The sequence below is a fragment of the Amblyomma maculatum genome, unplaced genomic scaffold, assembly GCF_055883805.1.
Source record: "Amblyomma maculatum isolate TAMU_Amacu unplaced genomic scaffold, ASM5588380v1 scaffold_43, whole genome shotgun sequence".
NCBI classification, from domain to species: domain Eukaryota; kingdom Metazoa; phylum Arthropoda; class Arachnida; order Ixodida; family Ixodidae; genus Amblyomma; species Amblyomma maculatum.
The window spans coordinates 495,376-516,240 of record NW_028146768.1 but is presented as its reverse complement, the minus strand read 5'-3'; the positions used below and the strand labels follow the sequence as shown (position 1 = coordinate 516,240).

Below are 20,865 nucleotides of genomic sequence, written 5' to 3'. Positions count from 1 at the left end.
GTACATACAAAATAAAAAAAAATGAATACCTTTGAAAAAGAAATAACGACGGAAAATAGAGGACGCAGAGGCTATAGGGTACGCTTATTCGCTTCCGCTAGATCATCCTTCTGCGAATTAGAGGTTGTAAGGCCGGCACGGTTTCTCACCACGAATAAAAATAGCGCTATAGGTTCGAAGCTAGGTCGCAATTTACTCAAAAATTTGGCTCGGATGCACGGTCCCTTTCGACTGCTTTGCACTTCAGATTTTGCGAACTTCCTGTAAAATGTGAAGGTTCAAAAGTTTACCTACTTGGAGCACCAGAAAAGCTCCCTCTTGAAGCAATGAAATTTAATGTGTTTTTGCGGCTTCGCGAAGTAAGCGAATCACGACAAGAGTTCCCAAAGGGAAAATAATTAAAATCCCTTGGAAGTATTTCACGTGTTAACAATTATAACACGTGTTAACAATTAACAATTATAACAATTAACACTTGTTAACAATTATAGTCTGGTTAGTATTGCAAAGAGCCCCCGCGGCAAGTAGCCCGATTATATATAGTCCGGTAAGCAGTAGTTGCAAGTATATCCAGTCGATTACTCATATTTCATACCACACACTCAAAGAATAAACACGCATTATGTCCGCATTTGATTTCGGCATTATATTAATTGCTTGCGTATTAGGTGCTCGTCATCTTTTTTGCATTTTTCCGCTTTCTCTCGGTGCGCGCCAAGAACTGCATCATACCTGCCAATTCGACGTGCAATTATCAGTGCTTTTATTTTTTTTTTTTGCTCTGTACCATTTGATGCCAGTAAAGCGTCCGCACTCAAGTGCCCACTATGAACGTATTACGTATGTGACAGGTTTAATTTTTCACATTTTATTTTAAGTAATGCCGTAACTGTACTTGACTTTTTGTTTGTTTGTTTGTTTATTTTCATCTAAACAGCTGGTTCACCCTTTGGTTAGTGGCACGCAAACAAATGTCCGTGATATACGTATATGTTCATCACGAACAAAGAATAAATGCTTGAGTCGCGTATACCTTGTTTATTGTTGTTTTTTTTTGCCGGTAAATACCACAGTGCTTTAAATTAGTACGGTAGTGAATAAATGTGTTTTGCTCGTACACTGTATTTGTAATTTAATATAAGCGGTGATTAGGGCACATACAGAACGCCTATTAAAGAGATATATTACAGATTACTGGCGATTTAAGATAAACGTTGTTATGTATTAATAAGCGCAAGCTGCAAAATGTAAGCAGGTGTTCGTAAATGAGGTTTGTAAAAAATAGGTGTTCCTAAAGAGGCCTTACGAAGCACAAGCTTTGATTCGCATATGTACACTGTTTTTCTGCGCGTGTTAATAGCGCTCCTGGGCAGTAGCCTTTATTCCCTTACGGGAAAAACGAATGCAAAACACCACGCTTTGTTGCAAACATTAAGTACAAATTGCTCATCTGGACGATTTGTAACTGTCCGCAGGAAGAAATGTTGAGAGTTTCAGTTAACGATTCAAACATCGCGCGCTGCTCCGAAGGACAACCCAAGCGTGCACGATGTCTCCAGATAGACGTAAAAGAACGGCAGGGATCAGTTTAAGCACCTGGAATAAGTCGCATCTTTCTTAATTATCACACTAATTGTGTAGCGTCTGAAAATCGCTCCAAAGAGAACCGCACCCCTCCTCTGTACCCCCGATATCCCGCGGCCACTACGCGCCGAGCGGCGAACGTGGCACCCCTGTTGCACGTCGCGCCCTCTCGCGGGAGTCGGTTCTTGTCATCGCAAAAGCGGCCCGCTCTCCGGCGCCGGTCGTCACACTGCCCAATATTCTAGAGCACTATAGGCCCGTTGTCCACCGCGGAGGAATGAGTGTCTTGTAGCGAGCTAATGCGTGTAGGTGGGCAGGTCACAGTGGAAAATCAATTCCCTTCAAACGCCGCACCATTATCGTACTCAAATAAGCGTGTCCTTCTACCGCACTAAAATTTACAGAAAGACTCTTTTTCCCCTGATATTGCCCGTGCATCTGCCATGTCTGTAGCGTCTGTCCCGCCGAGCTGGGCGCGAGCCAGCAAGGACTGTGCGCGAGTGCTGGAGACGGGCGGGGAAGTTGCTTGTGCAAGCATATGCCGTCCTCGTTTTTGGCCAAGAACGTGTGATATCAGGTTGCTTCACCAGAGTCAAATCTTTTGTAGTGAATAAAGGATGGAATGTATCATCGACATGAGAACAAGGATAGATCATTTGAAGAGATCGCACAAATTTGGAAGCAGAGTTCACAGGTGAGAATGATTTATTCATCCGGTTGTCTTAAGGATTGAGATAAAACAGAAGTAGCTTTGCGATTGTTCCTGTGAAACTCATTCGCACTCATCGAGAAGCTAATCCCTACATGGAACGAAACATGAGTGTTGCGGTCGCGCCTGCGTCGGCAATCGACCGTGATGCTACTTGATGTGCGCGCGAATGGCGCAATTAGCGGTATGCATGCACGGAAGCAGATAGACACTCAAGGCGCGCTCTGTTGTGGCACAATGAGTTGATTTTAAGGTTGTTCGAAGGCAAGTGAGGGCAGAGAGGTAGTCGCGCAGGAAACAAAATACGGCTGGTAAAACATTAGCCTCTACATGGAACTCTTTAACACTGTTCAGTGTCTTTTTACGAAGTTTGTATTTTGAACTGCAATAAACATGTTTATACGCAACAAAGAAAAACCTAATGTTTTATTTGGGACAAGAAAAATATGGGCGGTTCTACATGCGCGAAAAAAAGAATTTCTTGCCACTGCAGAACACATTATAGTTTTTTTTTCTTGTGACCTCGCTACCTGACGTCGCTACATACCTACATACCTTGGGTTGTCGCGACAATTACGTCAGAAGGTTGTGTTACGTTAGAACATTTTGTTGTTGCGACAGAACGTTGTGTTGTTAAGTCAAAACTTTGTGTTGTCGCAACAGACAACGCGAAATTTTGACGTAACGACACGACGTTCTGTCTGTTGCGACAACAAAACTTTGTGATGTCGCCGCAGACAACACAATGTTCTGTCGCAACAATAAAATGTTCCGACGTAACAACACAACGTTCTGTTGTTACAACGCAATGTGTTGTCGTAACGACACAATGTTCTGACGTAACAACAAAAGTTCTGTTGTATATATCTGTAGTAGCATCAAACATTTCTGTAGTACAACAGAAATTTCTGTCGTCTTTTTCGACTGGGTGTGGGGAGAGGTGGACCCTCGACCATATAATCTGGGAATGTGCTAGCTCCCCAGGGGCTAAAACAAATATAAATTGTCGAGAGGCTTGGGAAGCCCTGCTGCGGAGCGAGATCCCACCACGCTATAACAACGGTTGGAAAACTGCGCGGTTCGAAGTGGAGCCAAGGTATATGGTGGAGCGGTGTGAGTTCATTGCAAAGCGACAGCAGCACCCCTCTCCCCCACTGCAGTGATGGGTGAGGCCATTAAGCTAATGCACAGGCGGAAATTTCAGAACTACTGACCCTCTTCTTTCAGCAACGCTACAAAAATAAAATTGCGTTTGCGTTTTTAAGACCCTTTTGCTCGCATATGAAAGCCACCACGTCTACCGATGCATCTGAAGCAAGGAGATTGCAGACGCGGCTCAAGCATGCCGTCTGCTACGCCTGCTTGAGATACGTCTGCAAACGCGGTGGCGTTTCATGCGTACAAAGAGGTGTCTTAAAAACGCAGACACATTTTTATCTTCTGTTGCATTGCTGAAAGAAGAGGTTGATAGTATTTTAAAATTTCCACCTCATTATTAGCTCAATGGCCTCACCGCCTCACCCATCTACCGCGTCAGGGAAGAGGGGCGCTGCGGTCGCTTTGCGATCAACTCACGCCGAACCGGCGATCGTTTTGCTCACTTCGCACCGCGCAGTTTTCCAGCTGTGTCTTAAAAACGCAAATGCAATTTCATTTTTGTAGCGTTGCTGAAAGAGGAGGGTTAATAGTCTTGAAATTTCCGCCTGTGCTAATGCTCAATGGCCTCACCCGTCCACCGCGTGGGGGAGAGGGGTGCTGCGGTCGCTTTGCGATCAACTCACACCGGAGCGGTGATTCTTTGGGCCCACATCGCAGCGCGGCGCTCCAACACAGTTTTCCAACTGTCTATATCTAAGGCCTCATTGCACTTTAGTGGTCCAAAGTGCACGCTTTGGACGCGCGCATCTTCCGTATCTTTTCGTAAATAGACACCGCCCATGTAGCCCCTAACTTCTTTATGTGTGGTCGTAATCAAGAGGTCGGTTACGAGGCATGCAAGACATGAATATGAATTTAATGGCTGCTCTCGCTCATAACGCAGTCATTTTCGCAGCATATATTGAATGCAAATTAACAGTTGTGTATCCATCGCAATTGCCATCTTTTACAAACTGAATTAGTTTTGGTTCTGTAGCAGCGCGTAGAAAAAAGAATGTCTTTGTACTGAACAAATGACATTCGGTGGGTATGACAATAAAGTTCCTGTGTCGAATGGGTATAGACAAACACATGTTTTGCATCTATACCCATTCCACACAGGAACTTCGTTGTCATTTTTCTATATATATATATATATATATATATATATATATATATATGTATATGTGAAGGAAAGAAGCCAACAGTCGGCGAGGCCAAGGAAAGCGTTGGGGATGGTACTTTATATCTTTTTTTAATGCTTACTTGGATAATCACAGAAATTAGTAATGTATTCTGTTTAGGGGAAAGACAATTAAACACAAAATATAAAAACAACAACATGCCGATGGTGGGAACCGAACCCACGACCTCCGAATTTTGCGTCCGGTGCTCTCCAGCTGAGCTACATCGGCCGCTGTCCCCCCTACTACTTTTCTTGGGTATTTATGTTGTCTGTATACGAACCTTGAGAGTGTTCAACAGCGCCACCCTCAACCATAGCGGCGGACGTGGAACGTATATATATATATATATATATATATATATATATATATATATATATATATATATATATATATATATATATATATATATATATATAAACGATGCAAAATATGTGATTGTCTATACCTATTCCACACAGGAACTTTATTGTCATTCCCGCCGAATGTTATTTGTTCAGTACAATGACATTCTTTTTTCTGTGTGCTGCTACAGAACCAAAACTAATTCAGTTTGTAAAAGATGGAAATTGCTGCCGGTCTGGTTTCACGGCTGCAAACACTAGTCGATGGTCAGGAAAGTAATTTGCCCTGTGGAAGTAATTTTAATTTAGAAGTAACCCGGTGCCGCATTACACAAATTCTATACCAGTCTTTGTACTCTTAACTTGTCTACATCTAGCTAAATACTTAGCATGATTGGTAATGTCAGCAGGACAATCAGACAGCCCCGACCCGGCCGACTCGCTTCATCCATAGCGAGAAAGTGCGAGGGACAGTACACAGAAAAGGAACGAACCCACAGCGCTAAAAAACTCGCAAATAGACACATATAGGACAGGCGCTGACCCAAACTTCTTCTTCAAAACTACAAAATGAAAATTCTTCTTCAAATGACAAAAAACAAATGCTTCAACACCGTCAAGGTATGTATGTCACGTTTTGCCTTCCCTATCTAAACAAGATTTCAAATGTAAAAAGCCAAATGCTCCCACACCGTCAAGATATGTATGTAACGTTAGGCCTTCCCTATCTAAATAAAATTCAGAAGACGACTTTCGCCACTAATAGTGATACTGAGGTGTCACTGATGCAATCCGATCCCATCCTTTTTATATAAAAGGCTTCGAGCAACTCATGGGCGACAGTGTCCCTGCTTAAAATCCTAATTTATGTGAGCTTTATAGATCCCACTTTGGCTTGAAAACCTACGATTGACAGTGCGTAGGTAGGTAGATGCAAATTAGGACTGTTTGTCAGAGAACACTTGTACACTGCAGCCCGATTATTCACACATCAGCCAGTGTGTGAATGACAGGGATAATGTGTGTGCACGCTGTCATATATTACGTTGTGCATCCTAAGGATCATTAGATTCAGCCCGGCCTCTACGATACCCAGTCAGAGCCCTGGTTCCCGGATTTGGCGTCCTTCTGGCTGTTTGTGAACGTCGAGAAATCGTCTCATGCTTGTATTTAGGCGACCGTCGAAACACGTGTTTCCGGGTACATGCGATACGAGCAAGCGCCGCTTGCTCAGCTCGCCGCAGCTGCGGCGGCGTCACGTGGTATATCACGCGGCTGACAGAGCTTCCCTCCTCCACTTGAAGTGATCTACCACGCATCCGATGACTTTGGCTCGACAAGGCTAGTAAAGCTTTCGCTTCAGTAATTAATTTATTTAGTCAATAAGCGAATTAATTGATTGATGCGTTGTACCTTTTGTCCGTTGTCCACCGTAGTCCCCAATACTGCTCCAGGGCAAAAAAAAACAATAAATATGAAGCCAGTTTTTTTGTTCATCTTAAAATTTTGGACAATGCCGCCTCCCCCCCCCCCTCTTCACGCACACCTGTATAAGCTAGCTGGTGTTGCACACTTAATAGCTTAATAGATTTCCAGATAGACATGGGTATGCTTTTCCTCCTGAATAAAAGCAGCCACGAAAGATTATTATCAGATTCATATGCCCGCCAGTTAGTATTTAGCTTGAGCTGATCAAGAGTGGGCTTTCTTTAAACTGTGCCATGTCATAAAGGGTGTTCTGGTCAAGTGTCCTGCGATCTGTGTGGAATTCCCCGCAGGAGCCGTCAATTTAGTGAACGAGGGTACTGAACAGAGTTATTCAACCTTTCTTAGTCCTCGATGACGACTAATCTACGGAGCTTTTATTAGAACCAGACCATGCAAGGAAGGTAGTGAACTGGTTCTCCAGATCACGCTTTTAGCAGTTCACTTTCGTCGTCAAACGTGCATGTGGGGCAAAGCAATCATAAAATGAGGCGCCAATGATGGTCTCGGTACTGGCACCAAAACTAAATAGAAATCCAGGTGTATATACGCACGTCTGTGGACATGTGTGGGAATCCGGCGTAGACGCTGTCGGCCACTTGGCGCCTGGAAGCATTGAGGATGGCGAACGCTCTGTTGAGGTTCGCGGGCAGTGGGTCTGGTCTGGCGCTCCCTCTTATCGGTGACCACTCGGCGTTCGTGTCGTTCAGCAGACGCCCGAACGCCTCGGAAACCCAGCCCGCCAACTTTGTCACGTCCTTCATGGCCCGCTCGGTGCCTTCGAGCAGGAAGCTGTCGATTGCGTACGCATAACTCTGGTAAGCCGTCGTGACACACTCCTTTCGCTGCTCTTCAACAGCCAGGTCCGAGCCGCCGTGGAAGCTCTCCAGGAGGCTAACACTGCTGAAGCCCACCAGGGCCTGTACCGCGAAGAAGCCCACGAAGCTGGCCATCTTGTCCTCGCCGAACGCGGCGTGAAGTGCGAACAGTGCCTTGAACGTACCGACGCGGTCGACGAACATCCCCGTGAGCTCGAGTAGAGACTTATTGAGGAACCCCTGCGACAGTGCTTCCCAGCGGCCCTTTGGCACAGACGGAGTCCAGCGCACGAAGGACGTCGGGTCCGAGCTGCTGTTTCCGTCATCTGCCGCAGGTGTGCGGACGTCCAGGTAGCGCTTCATCTCGATCAACTGGGTGAAGAGCTCGTCGCAGTGGGTCTCGTTTATGGGCTCGAGGCTCTCGTAAGAGGTGCGGAAGTGATCCTTGGCGTGAATGGTGGTCACGTGCTGGGAAATCTTTTGATACGTCGAAACAAACTGCAAAAGGGACATGTCAGCATGGCTGAGCGTGCAATGGAGTCCGAAGGAAACTAGTACTCCCTAATCCTCCAAATGTATGCAATAGCCGCCAGGACGTCTTGAATACGTTGTGCTAACGCACGCTTGTTTTCATCAGCACTATTTAGAGACGTCTAGTGAGGCTGTCAACCCAATCAATATGTCCTGGAACAACAGTTGGCTGACGCAACCCCTTGCTGTTGAGGCTCTTTCCGGGATAGTATAAATTTTTCGGAAATCGATAATGAACCGTGGAGATTAGCGTGGTGTGAAGCCCTTAGCAACAAAAACGTTAACACTATCTTGATTACTGACCCATGACACTATGTATATTGGGAAGGCGATCGAGAGAAAACGAAAGGTGTAATCAAATGTCAGCCAGTTAGTATGTTATAAAGTTTTCATTCAAGAGATATTATACGTTAATTCGAGCAAGTTAATCTTGTCTGATTTTAATCACGATTAAAAGGGCGCAAGAAAAATGCGTGAAGGGAAGTCGATTTATCGGAAAGGCTTAAAGCACTTTAAGACCTCATTATTTGTTATTTTCTTTGTACGTAAAAGTTATTCGATGATCGAGAGAACCTAGGTGGAACAGGATTATTTATCGTGACGTTGGCTTTTTAAAGCCCTCATTCGAAGTACAGGGTCTGAAAACGCTGCGGATAGCCATAGTGTTGTTCTCAAGTGGTGCTAAGAGCGCGCAGTCTGTAATTTATGCGAAATGCGGCATGCACAGTAATAGAGGGCTCCAGACTGATTTCGACGACAAGCGTTTGTTTAACATGCACTGGCATCATGCACCACGTGATAGTGCATTTACTCTGTGTAAAGATTACCTGTCCGCCAAACTGTATGATGAGTGTCAGCGGCCCTTCCATGACGGCAACGTCGACGTCGAAGAAGACGGGCTGATAGACGCGGAGCGACATGTGGAACACGGCGGAGAGGAAGTCCGGCTTCTGGTCCTGCTTGGGCCAGTGAAGTCCCGCGGCGGCCAGGGCTTCACGCACCTCGGCCATATTGTCCCGTTCCAGCGGCGACAGGCAGGCCTTGATATAGGCGAGCGCCTTGTCCACGGGCTCCTGCTTAGCACCGATACGCGGATTCAATCCCGCCATGCGCTTTGCAATTTCCACGAGGAAGTGATCCCAGTTGACCTGCGAATGACCGGAATAGGCGCTGCCTTTATGATATCATTCGCGCCCAAAGATGCAAAGGGAAGCAACAGTCACTCAGCATAATAACGTGATAATAGAGACCATTTATTATTAAGTAAAAGAGGCAACCACGTGCCGCCGGTACGATCCGAACCTTTGACCTCCGAATTTCGCTACATACCGAGATGCGGCAAATCTGTGCGATGTTCTACTTTCTTATGATTTATGCGTGGCCTATGGTTTATGCGTGGCCTGTCTTGAAACTGATCACCCGCGCCACCCTCGTCCATATGTAAGTGCGTGGGAGCTCCTAAGTTACCGCGAATCCCAGTCGCAAAAAAACTAAAGATGTTCTTTAGTCACAACAGAACTGAGCGGGTTTTGACACTGAACATGTTGTGACAACAGACATTTCTGTAGTAACGTCAGAAATTTGTGTTGCTACAACAGAGATGCGCTGCAGAACTTAGGACTATAGAAAAGTGCAACACAAGAGACTACAGAAATGAAGAAAATTCTGATGTTTACGAGAGAACTACAGAATTGTATTGTTGACACAGTTCTGTATTTTTTTAATTGATATATGCCACATTGAACGTGATCTATCAGGGATGGTGGCAGGTGATAACTTTCCTATGATACCTATGATATCTAGGCATCAGCTAATAAACAAAAGAAAAATGAGGTGCTCGATCGTTATGAGAAAGATGCAAAGTGAGCCGATAGCCACATACACTAAGGAATAGGGGATTTTGTTTCATGTTGATCAATCCGAACTAACAACGTAGTCATAGAGGCAGGATTATATTATAGCAGTTGGTTGTAGTTTCCAATGAAGTGCCTCAAAGAATATAATAATGTTTCACACTAACCCGAAAACACCCATCATTGGGACATTTATTTTGCTGCGTTTCGGCAGCTTTCGATGCAAATGCACAGCACTAAAAAAATAAACAGGTCGCGCGCCCCCACCTCCCGCCGCGAGTGTCAATTTCGCGCGTCGAACGAGGGGATGCACTTGGATGTGATGTCAACGGTGAGAAGGCGCGGCTAGGAACGCGCACGAGCGGTCGAGAGGAACAATTTTCGAATTTTTTTTATAATTTACAAGGTGCACGCAGAGCTTATAAACTCGACTCCAATACTCACAAAGAGCACGTAATTCCGAATTATAGTATCACCATAAACATTTTCAGGATTCTTTTCATAGCTTTTTCACACGACTTACTGAGGCATGATGTCGACTGAAGAGGAAAACCAGCATTATTAGTAGAAATCCTCAAAAACTGCTGGTCCAGCTAAAATATTAGTTGTGGTTTAATTCTGGTTAGCCCTAGTTGAATTGCGATAGCAGCGGCGGAAGCTTCTTTTGCCTACTACATTGTTCCCCTATCACGCCCTATCAGTGTAAGGTGCTACATTATTGGGGACACTTACGCTCATCCTTTAAGAGTATGACGCGAGAGCGTAAGCTACCAGCCCACATATAAGTGAGAAGGGTTCAGTGCTGCTAACCGAATGTAGAGCGAAAGCATTATTAGCTGCCAGTGAATAAGCGTTCTTCTTCTCCTTTGTCTTCATCTTCTTCACGGCTGTGGAAGGTCGAACTTGGCCCTTCTCGGGACGACGCGACGGGCCGAAACCTGGCGCAGTATTCCTATTTCAATTAAATGCAGCCTTCCATGTGGCATGTCCTGGAGCTCTAATCAGAGCACAACAAATGACACTGCATCCGTTGTCGGGCAAAGTCGATATGGCTAAAGTTTCTTTCGAGAGTGCGCAAAGGCGCCAGTGGCATCGCTCGTAGGAAGCCTTTACAGATGCTTACAGAATGCAGCTTCTTTTTTGGTGATGAAGATTCAGTTCGTAAGCAATTTGCATTGCGCAGAAAAAGGTTTTATTGTGCACCGAAAATATTTTATGGTAAAACTGTGCTGCATATGTCTCACGTACAGAGCACCAGGAAGTTATTTTAATATAAAGTTAAGTAACAACTGTCGCACTGCTGTGTTATGGGCACTGTTGTTTGTGTTATTGTGGACTATACGTTCCTTCTGTTTCATTTTAGAGTGCAGCTCTTTGGCGCCCGTTCCTGAGTTTCGCGCCGTCGCCGCCGTCGGCTTTGTCCCTCAGAAAGCAGCCCCACTTGTTGTTGTTGTTGTGGCTGTAGGAAGAAGGGAAAAAAATGTACGGGCCTGCTACTGGCTCTGTAGCTGAGCCACCTTCGCTGCCTCGTGCAGACAGAAGAGAAAGTAGAGAAAAAAGAAAAAGAAGAGGGAGAGAAAGACGCGCGCCGCAACAGCCGACGTCCAACACCGAGGCGGTGGTGGGTGTAATGACGGCCTACAACAGATAAAACTTCGGTGGCAGGCTAGCCCTTCACCGCAAGCGGCGTTGATCTACCTATCCCACCCCATCAGCGCCAGAACCAGCCACCCCTCCTCCGCTCCACTTTCACGTCCACCTTCCTTACTTCCCTTACGGCGCGATTCAGGTGCCCATAGAAACAAGCGTGACAGATACTGCGCCTTTCCATTCCCGTGAACCAAATATGAAAGGCACGCTTCAGAGCTCAAGTGGAAGACGTGACCACACATGGTACATACTGGAAAAATAATAATTCATGAAAACTGCGAGCGCCCACACCGAACTGCACTTCATGTGTAACCGAGAATTCACACGCAGAAAAAAGCAGCGCTGCCTCCCGCAACCTCCCGATAACTTAATTGCTCTCTTCATTTCTCCGACCACAAAGCTTCCTTCATGACAGCGAAGAACTGTTAGTGGAGAGTTTCTTGAAGGAATATGTGTGAAAAATAAAATTGTTCTCTGTAATTTTACATACCTGTAAATGTCTTGCTCGAAACATTTGCCTCACTCTAGAAAGCTGATGAGCTGCGCTCAAATTTCGCATTACGAAGTAACGTAATCATCAGCAAGTTTTTCTGCCAGTAAGCAAGCCCAAAAGGCGCTGTGGATAGTGTGATAAATAAACAAATACACGAGAATACACTTAAAACACGGATGACCACTTAACAAGTGGTATACAGCTTGCCCCTTTCTTGTGGCTCTTCCTATGTAGGCCAAACTGGCCATTGCGTTAATGACCGGCTACGGGAGCATGCAAAAAATGTAGACAATAATGATAAAAATTCAAACCTTGTAAAGCACATTTCTTCCTGCATTAGCACGTGTAGGGCAAGATTTGAGATGACAAAGATTCTAGGCAGGAGTACCAATGTGAAAGCCCGGCTTGTCTTAGAGGCCTTCCATGTCAAAAAACTATGATCGCTGCGTAAGTGATGCTTCGCTGCAGATCTATGATGCTGAAGTTTCATATCTTGATTGGTTTGTGTAAAATTGCGGTGTTTGTGATGTGTGTGCCTGCTCTACCTTTACGCATGCTCTGCTTTTCTGTATATATGCTGTTGTTGCTTCACCCCATTAAACAGTTAGTAGTTGCGCTCGTGAACCGCTGTATGTGTTTCTTCCTGTGTCCTGTCTAAGTTGTTGCGCATTTCTCTTATATAGTAGCAGCTATCAGCTCTTCGCAAATAACAGCAGACGTCCTCGCCGAGGCTGAGACTACAGAAGTCGAACTGCAAGAACTTCTTAGGGCAGGTCCTCACTACAGCTGCAACAAGTCGCCATACCTGGACCGACAACGACTATCTACTGCGATATGTCAACAGCACGTAGCAGGCCTTACGTGCCCTTTCCTCATTGCCCTGATCTCTTTCTAGCTGCATAATCTCAGCCATCCCGGCATACTCGCCTCTACACGCCTCGTGGCCGACCCCTATGTCTGGCCCTGTATGCAGCGGGATTGCTGCACCTGGGCGCGCTCCAGCATTCAATGCCAGCGCGCTATAGTCACCAGACATGTCACTTCACCACTCGGAGCCCTCCCTTACGGAAATGCCATATCTTGACTTATATAAAAAGCATATCAGGAATTGGGCAAATATGGAATATAAAGACTAATCAAGGCAAGATATGGCATATCTGCCCAATTCCTGATTCGCAGCATCAGATATGACATATCTGGTGAGGTATACTTTATCTGCCCAATTCCTGATTTGTAGTACCTGAAATGGCACCTGATATTGCCCATAAATATGCTGAGAGCACAACCGATGCTCGATGGGAGAAAACAATTACAATAACGAGGAAGTTGAGGCGATTTACTCACGAAACAGGGATAAATAACTGTTAACGCCATCTATGTTGTAGGACGTGAAGCTCGAGTGCAAAACCGCAAACTTTAAACATTCTTTAATTCAGGCATGAATAACAGACAGCTGACGCCGTCCAGCTATTTACAGCTTGTGACAATTAACAATAATAGGATTTCGTAAGAGTGAATGGAAGCCACATTTACCATGATGTAGCTATTTCAAGCCTGGTGCGCTGAGCTGGACCAATTCGTATGCGGGTGCAAATACTCACTGTATGCCCTACTGAAAAATCCTGTATAAAATTCGTACAGGCAATCGTATACAGGTTTACTGTATAGGATCTGGGATACAGGATTGGGGGCTACTTCAGCAAATTCCTGTACAACCCTGGAAAGTCCGGAATGAAACCGCGCGGAGCTCTGATACCGGAATGGCCTGTATGGTTGATGGCCCTCGTTTCCGGAACGAAACGCGTCGCCAGGGTGGAAAAAGCATGCGACAATATAAAATAAAACGACTACATTTAAAATAATAGATAAAATTTAAAAATAAAAAATGTACTACCGAATGTGGAATCGAACCTCGGTCCTTTTGGTTTTCAGACGGGCACCGTAACCACTACTTTTTTTTTTCTTTATTTCCTGGCTTTGGTTCATACCATTTCACAAGAACACAACACGAATAGCACAAAACAAAGTACATATTGGAAGGTCATCATCAGCCAATGTCAGGCTGGCTTCGTCTCAGTACATTAAAACTCCCGCAACGACAGCAAAGGCTCTACCCTTGAGAGCCATTCGGGAGGTTCAGCAGCCACTTTCTGTATGGCAATAAACCAATCCACACTTTCTCGAAAGTATATTCTAGCGGGTCGAGCATCCCTGTCGCAGTGATAGCCCGCCATTCTGGAGCGCCATATAGAGTGGAGGCCCATGAGCATGATTAAATCATACGGAGCGCCATCTTCATTATCAATGCTTAAATACCGGATGCCGTGGGAGTCTAGTGGAAATTCTTTCTTTATCGTACGTTGCAAAACATCCCAGAAATAAACCCCTTCCCAACAATGCAAAAAAACATGGTCTATTGTTTCCGGCTGCTTGCAGATTAAAGGTCAACTCCGGTGGTTTTTCCATCATTCTGTGTTTTTGGTTGAATTACATTCCTCGGCACGTCCTGACTCGAACACAAAAAACCGTTTTTCGAAATTCCAATTAGAAGTATTTTTAAAAAGAAAAAACAGCAAATCGAAACCGAAACTGCTTTCACGACCAGAAACGACGTCCCAGGTGACGAAATGGTGACGTCACACTCAGTATTAGAGAAACACTCGTACGTGCGTTGGATGGTGAAAATAAAGTATGGAAATCATGAAGCATTGCATAAAATGTCTGAGGTAGTTCAATATTAACCTCACAATTTCATAATCATGCGGGAAGTGGACAGTAACGCCGGTATACTGATTGTGACGTCAGAAACTCAGTGTTGCCGGCTGAAATAGTCTCAACTTAAGCCATGAAAACAGCATATTTTAAAGTCGTGTCGCGCGCGAACGGATTATCGTACGGCACCCAAATTTTGTAGAATGCGTCAGGACGGAGAGGAGAATCTACAGTAAAATTTTTATTAGAATATTCGAACGTCAAAAAACCCCCGGAGTTGCCCTTTAAACAGTGCGCCCCCCACGGTAAAAAAAAATCCCTTTCCTCCAAAAACTTCTTTACTGATAATGTTCCGGTGTGTAATTTAAAGAAAAATGTCTTAGCTCCTGGCGACACCTGCATTTTCTTTACTCTCTTCAAGACATCTCTGCCCGGACCTCCACTGTATAAGGTTCTGTACAAGGGTTATGGCAAAACAATGTCACATAAATCGCGATACAGCTTTTTTCATTTTACAGTGGACAAATATTCATTAAAAAAACGCACTGAAAGAAGTCTTACACTAGCGACGACCTCCCTGTAATAACCAAAAATCCCACCCGTAGCTTCTTCGGTGGAGACAACAAACTCCGGCAGTAGGCGCCGTAGCCTAACTTGGCAGACGGTGCGTAAGAAAGGGTCCGAAGCATCCCGAAAAAACAAAAACCGGTTGGCCACCTGCCGTAAAAACAGATGGCCGAGTCCCAAACCGCCGTCTTTTACCCGACGGAACAAATTCGTCCTGCTGCAGCTTTCCCATTTACCTGACCAAACAAAAACGGCGAAAATCCTGTGTAACTTCTGTACGTTTACGCGCGAACAACTCAAAACTTGCATTGCGAACCAAAGTTTGCTGATAAAAAAAAAAGATTGCATACAGTAGCTCTGGCAAAAATCGACATGTTGGCGCCTTTCCACTTCTCTGCTCTCTCCCGTAGTTCGGTCATTTGCCCTTTCCAATAATGCTCGCTTTCGCGGTAGGCATCCAGCTCGACGCCCAAGTACTTGGTCGGTGTGTCTGTCCACGTAACATTGGCAAAGCGATCTGGTTTCGACGGCCACTGTCCATGCCAGAGCCCAAGGCACTTGGCCCAGTTCACCCCGCTACCGGTAACTTGAGAGAACTCACGGATACATTTGACAGCCTCGGTGATACTCTCCTGGTCAACCGTAAAAATAACGATGTCGTCTGCATACGCGAGCAGCTTCACTTCGGCTGCTTGTAACCTAAACGCACTAATGTTGACATTATTCATAAGTTTCATGCACAATGTTTCAATATAAATGCAAAACAAAAGAGGGCTGAGGGGACAGCCCTGTCGCACCGAACGCTGCAGTCGAATGGGGGCTCCCAGACTCTTATTAATAATCACTCTCGTCGTGCAGTTACGGTACGCCAGGGCCACACCCTTACATATAACTGAACCAACATTCACATGTTCTAAAAGGGAAAACAAAATTTCGTGATCGACGCAGTCGAATGCTTTTTCGAGGTCGATCTGAAGCATGGCGACCCGACCATCCCAGTCATCACAACACTCAAGGACACTTCGCGCCTTTTGAATGTTGGTCACTATTGACCTCCCTTTTATCCCACACGTTTGGTGTGGTCCTACTATATCCTTAATAACCGTTTGCAACCTTCGGGCCAAAACCTTCATAAAAATTTTATATTCAACGTTTGTAAGTGCTATGGGTCTGTAAGATGTTACCAGGCGTAATTTGTCTATTTCATCAGTTTTAGGAATGAGTACGGTGTGGGATGACCCATATGGCGGAGGCAGGGCATTTACTGTGTAGGCATCGTTATAAATTGCGTTCAAAATAGGTGTGATTTCGTACTTAAATTCTTTGTAAAAACCCGCGCTGAACCCATCCGGTCCCGGCGATTTACCGGCATTTAAACTGTCAATAGCGTGCTCCACTTCTGTTTCAGTTATCTTTAGTTCTAATCTCTCTTTCACTTCATCGTCCAGACGCGGTATCGTCGCCAGAAACTTATTCTTAAAAGTGATAGCGTCTACCGTGTGGGATGCGAAGAGGGTTTGGTAATGGGCGTTGAACGCTGCTTTGATGTGGTCGTTGTCCGCCGCCAAGATACCGCCCCAATCTATTTGGTCGATGTGGTTCCGTTGAGCGTTTGCTTTTTCGAACCCCAGCGCTCGTTTTGATGGCGCCTCCCCTGCAGCTGTGTCTTCTGCCCTTGCCCTCACTAACGCACCTCGATAACGATCTTCGTCTATCAATTCTAGTTTTTGCTTTGTTTTCCGTATATCCTTAACCACTACTCTACAGCGGATTATGATTACCGCGGTTATTATTCAGGATATGGCGCTACTTTTGCTCTTTCGTACTTTTATATTTTCCTTGGCAGTAGCATTTGTGGCCGTAATTCACCGATCGCCCTTTAAACAAGCTGAATATCTTTAGACGCAAGTACCATGCGACATAGAGGTTCCAGATACAAGGTGAAGAGAACAGGCGACATCGGACACCCTTGTCGTACTGATCTATTCACCTGTATCGGCGCGCCTGGTATACCGTTAAGGACGATTGCAGTACTAATTTCAGTGTAACAAATTTTGAGCCAATCTATTATGTCGTCACCTACTTCGCACTGATGAAGGAGAGAAAAGAGGAAAGCCCGGTCAACCTGATCAAACGCCTTCCTCAAATCGATCTGGAGAATGGCCAAAGGAAGGAGCCCTACATCCGCCGCCTCGCGGACCGTCCTCATGCGGTGTAAGTTGGTATTTATGGAGCGCCCTTTGAAGCCGCATGTTTGATGCTCTCCCACCACGGTGTGAGGATGGTCCGAGTCGACGAGCGAGAGCTCTAGCCAGAATCTTATAGTCCGTGGAAAGTAGACTGATTGGCCTGAAATCGGCTATGTCGGGGGTAGATTCGGGGGAAGGTTTCTTAGGAATCAGGACTAAATTACTGCGCCGCATAGAAGGCGGGAGAAGTTTTCGTTTCCTTATATCCTCGAACACCTCCGCTAGTATTGGGCTGAGTTCACTTCTAAAGCATTGGTAAAATTCGGCTGTTTTGCCGTCCGGTCCGGGTGATTTATTCTTAGGGAGTTTTGCAATTACGCGCTCTATCTCGTCAGCCTCCCTAATCTCCTGAGGAACTTTGGGTAGTTCGCTCAGGACTTCGGATGGCACGGGATCCAGCGGTTTTCCTGCCTGGAAAAGCTTGCGATAGTATTCATCGAAGGCCTGCGCCACCTCGCCATGCCCTCGCGCAGCGGTGCCGCTGTTAATAACCTCCCTTATAGTAACCCGTGCAGCCTGCTCCCGTTCGAAGGCACAAAAGAGCTTTGATGGCTGCGCCTCGTACTGCACTCTCTGCTCCCGACAGCGAATGAGTGCGCCCCAATAAAGCCGTTCCAGTTCTGATCGAAGTTCCTCTTTGACTTTCCGAATGTCATCAGAAAATTCTCCCGGCCTCTCTTCGTTGGCCTCTGGTTACAGTGGTTATTATTTAGTATATGTAGCTACTTTTGCTCTTTCGTACTTGTATATTTTCTTTGGCAGTAGAATTTGTGGCCGTAATTCACCGATCGCCCTTTAAACACGCTAAATATATTTGCAGGCTATCACGAGGGTTCACAAACGTGCCGTATCTTTATAATGCATCGCTTTATTGAAGGCAAACCTCAAGATATCATAATTTACTAGTGCTGATGTGTTTTTCATTGTCTATGAACGCTTGTAAGTTTTCCTACATACAGAGATATCCGGTGCACTAATACTTGTAATAATGGCCGTTTTAGCTTCACGTGCTACCAGCGGAGCATGGATGTCAATGAATACACGTCCGACTGAGCAGTTTCAATATGTAAACATTCGAGAACGCGTCGCCCGGTGTGCGGCTATCTGCGCATCTTTCGATGGTCAGCGATGTTTGTTTATTTTTTCTTGAACAGTTTTTTGTCATCGCTAGCGAAACGATACGTTCCTGCTTCTACTTTCGTGTTGCAGGCGGCAGATCTTCAGTCGCAGATATGAAGACGCACCGTAAGATCGTACGAGCTGCAGCGCATGTTGTACGCGCAAAAGCGACGCGCCGCGCGTATATGCTTGCTAGCGCGCACTTCGACGACTTCGCATTTTCGAGGTATTTGGGAAACGAAGCGTGCCCTTTATATACAGAACAGTTGTTTAATATGTTTGGTGCCATTCTTATTTAGTGCGCTGGCGTGTCCGGCATGGTCATTCTGGTTGAGCTTCGGCGATCGGCCCAGCTTCTGTTCAGAAGCGGAATACTCTGCCCGGTATCAGTTCCAGAAATGACGCGTTCGTCCGGTTTCTGGTTAATTGATACAGGCTGAACACTACATAACATCACTACATTTGAAAAAGAAAAAAAAAGAAAAGAAAAAAAAGAAAAAGAAACAAAAATAAAATAGAAAAAATATTTACATATAATTCGAACTTCAGTCTTTTCAGCTAGCAAGCACGCACATAACCACTACACCTCGGCAGAACACGGTGATCATGGTTATGTATCTGCTTATGTAATCGAGATTGCTCTTTTGTAGTTTGTATTTTTGTAGGGTGTAGAATCTGTGGTCGTAATTGAACGATCGCCCTTTAAACACGCTGCATCTTTTTCCTGGCTATCACGAAGGGTTATCCGTGTCCCGCATCTTTACAATGTATCGCTTTCTTGCAGGCAAACCTCCGAATGTCACAATTTACTAGTGCTGATGTGTTTTGTCGTAGTCTTCGAACGCATGCAATTTTTGCTACATATAGATATATGCGGTGCACCAACACTCGTAATACTGCTTGTTTTAGCTTACTAGTGCTGACGTGTTTTGTCAGTCTTCGAACGCATGCAATTTTTCCTACATATAGATATATGCGGTCCACCAATACTTGTAATACTGCTTGTTTTAGCTTCACCTGCTGCCAGCGGAGCCGCGACGTCAATGAATTTACTTCTGACTAAGTGTTTTGCATGCGTAAACACTCGAGGAAGCGACTCCTGATGTCCGGCTGACCTGTGCATATTTCCATGGTCAGCGATGTTTCATTTATTCTCGAGCGTATTTTATCCGCGCTAACGAAACGCTACGTTCTTGCTTGCACTTTCGCGTTGTAGGTGGCAGATCTTCAGTCGCAGATTGTGAAGATGCACCGCAAGATCGTACAAGCTGCAGCGACTGTTGCACACGCAAAAACAAAACGCGATGCAAGTATGTACTTGCTAGCGCACACATCCACGACTTCATATCTTCTAGGTATGTACGAAACAACGCGTACTCCACATATACAGAAAAGTTTTAAAGTATATTATGTATGGTTTCATGCTTATTTAGCGTGAAGGCATGTTCCGAGGAGGAGGAATCAACATTTATTAAGCCCGAAATAATTCGGTGGTGCATGCTTGCACCAGACGGGGTGGTTCCCTAGTTGCGGGACCCATATGTTTCCAGCAGCTCCTGGCCCCTGTCTGTCAGTGCGAGCTGGATCGATAGGGCGGGGCTGGACAACAAGGTCTCCCATCGCTCAAGGGGTTGGGGATTGGGGGTGTTGGCGGGAAGGGGAGGAGGGGGGGTTTTGAGTTGTTTGCATTCTGCCAAAACGTGCGGCAGGGTGCCCTTTTCTTTTTTACAAAAAGGACAGAGCATGTCGTGTTCCGCAGGGTACATGCGGCTCATCAATACGGGATGCGCAAGCGATCCCGCCTGCGCTCGGCGCAGGGTCGTCTGTTGTTGCCTGGTGAGCTTGGGGTGCGGTTCTGGCAGTCTGCACCTTTCCTCTCGGTACATACTTGTAATTTCCCGAAAGCTGGTAACCAGATGCGGTAGCTCTTCTGGCTCGTTCTCGCCCCGGATTGACATTTCTCGGGCATGGTAGTCTGCGATGATGTTGCCTGCTACCTGCGAGTGAGCCGGGACCCACACGAGCTCTATAGCTCTTCCCGGAGGCTTGCACTTGGATAGAATGGCTCGGGCCGCGGAGGATATTACCCCTCTGCGGAAGCTTCTGTAGGCTGTCTTTGAGTCAGTGACCACGGTGTCCACGCTCGGCTGTGCGAGTGCGAGGGCCATGGCCGCTTCTTCTGCAACTGCGGCGTCTGTTGTCTTTATGGACGCGCTGACGATCAGCCTGTCTTTTGACGTAACCACCACTGCTGCACGGTCACTGTGTTTTCGGAGCGAGGCGTCCGTGTAGATGACCCTGGGGTTCTCTTCCAGCTTCCGGGCTATGGCTTTGGCCCGCGCGGTGCGCCTCTCGTCGTCCTTGCCCGGCGTCATGTTCCGGGGAAGGGGTTTGGTCTGAATGGCCGTCTTCCAGTCTTCCGGAAGGGCT

At 45.9% G+C, this 20,865-nt stretch overlaps 1 protein-coding gene and 1 non-coding gene across 2 annotated transcripts in view; both read right to left on the bottom strand.

Annotated features, from left to right (window-relative positions):
• The window catches only part of LOC146170799 (uncharacterized), a gene marked incomplete at its 3' end in the record, with an annotated part of 95,507 nt that overhangs the window by 48,838 nt on the left and 25,804 nt on the right, over positions 1–20,865 (bottom strand). Inside the window, exons 2-3 of the mRNA XM_084586777.1 lie at positions 8,620–8,940; positions 6,998–7,759 (exon numbers count right to left, since the gene is read on the bottom strand). Coding sequence (XP_084442903.1) covers positions 6,998–7,759; positions 8,620–8,940 — 1,083 coding nt within the window. The remainder of the gene's footprint in view (positions 1–6,997; positions 7,760–8,619; positions 8,941–20,865) is intronic.
• Positions 4,774–4,845, bottom strand: TRNAL-CAA (transfer RNA leucine (anticodon CAA)). The gene has a single exon. It is a non-coding gene; the product is annotated as a tRNA-Leu (tRNA).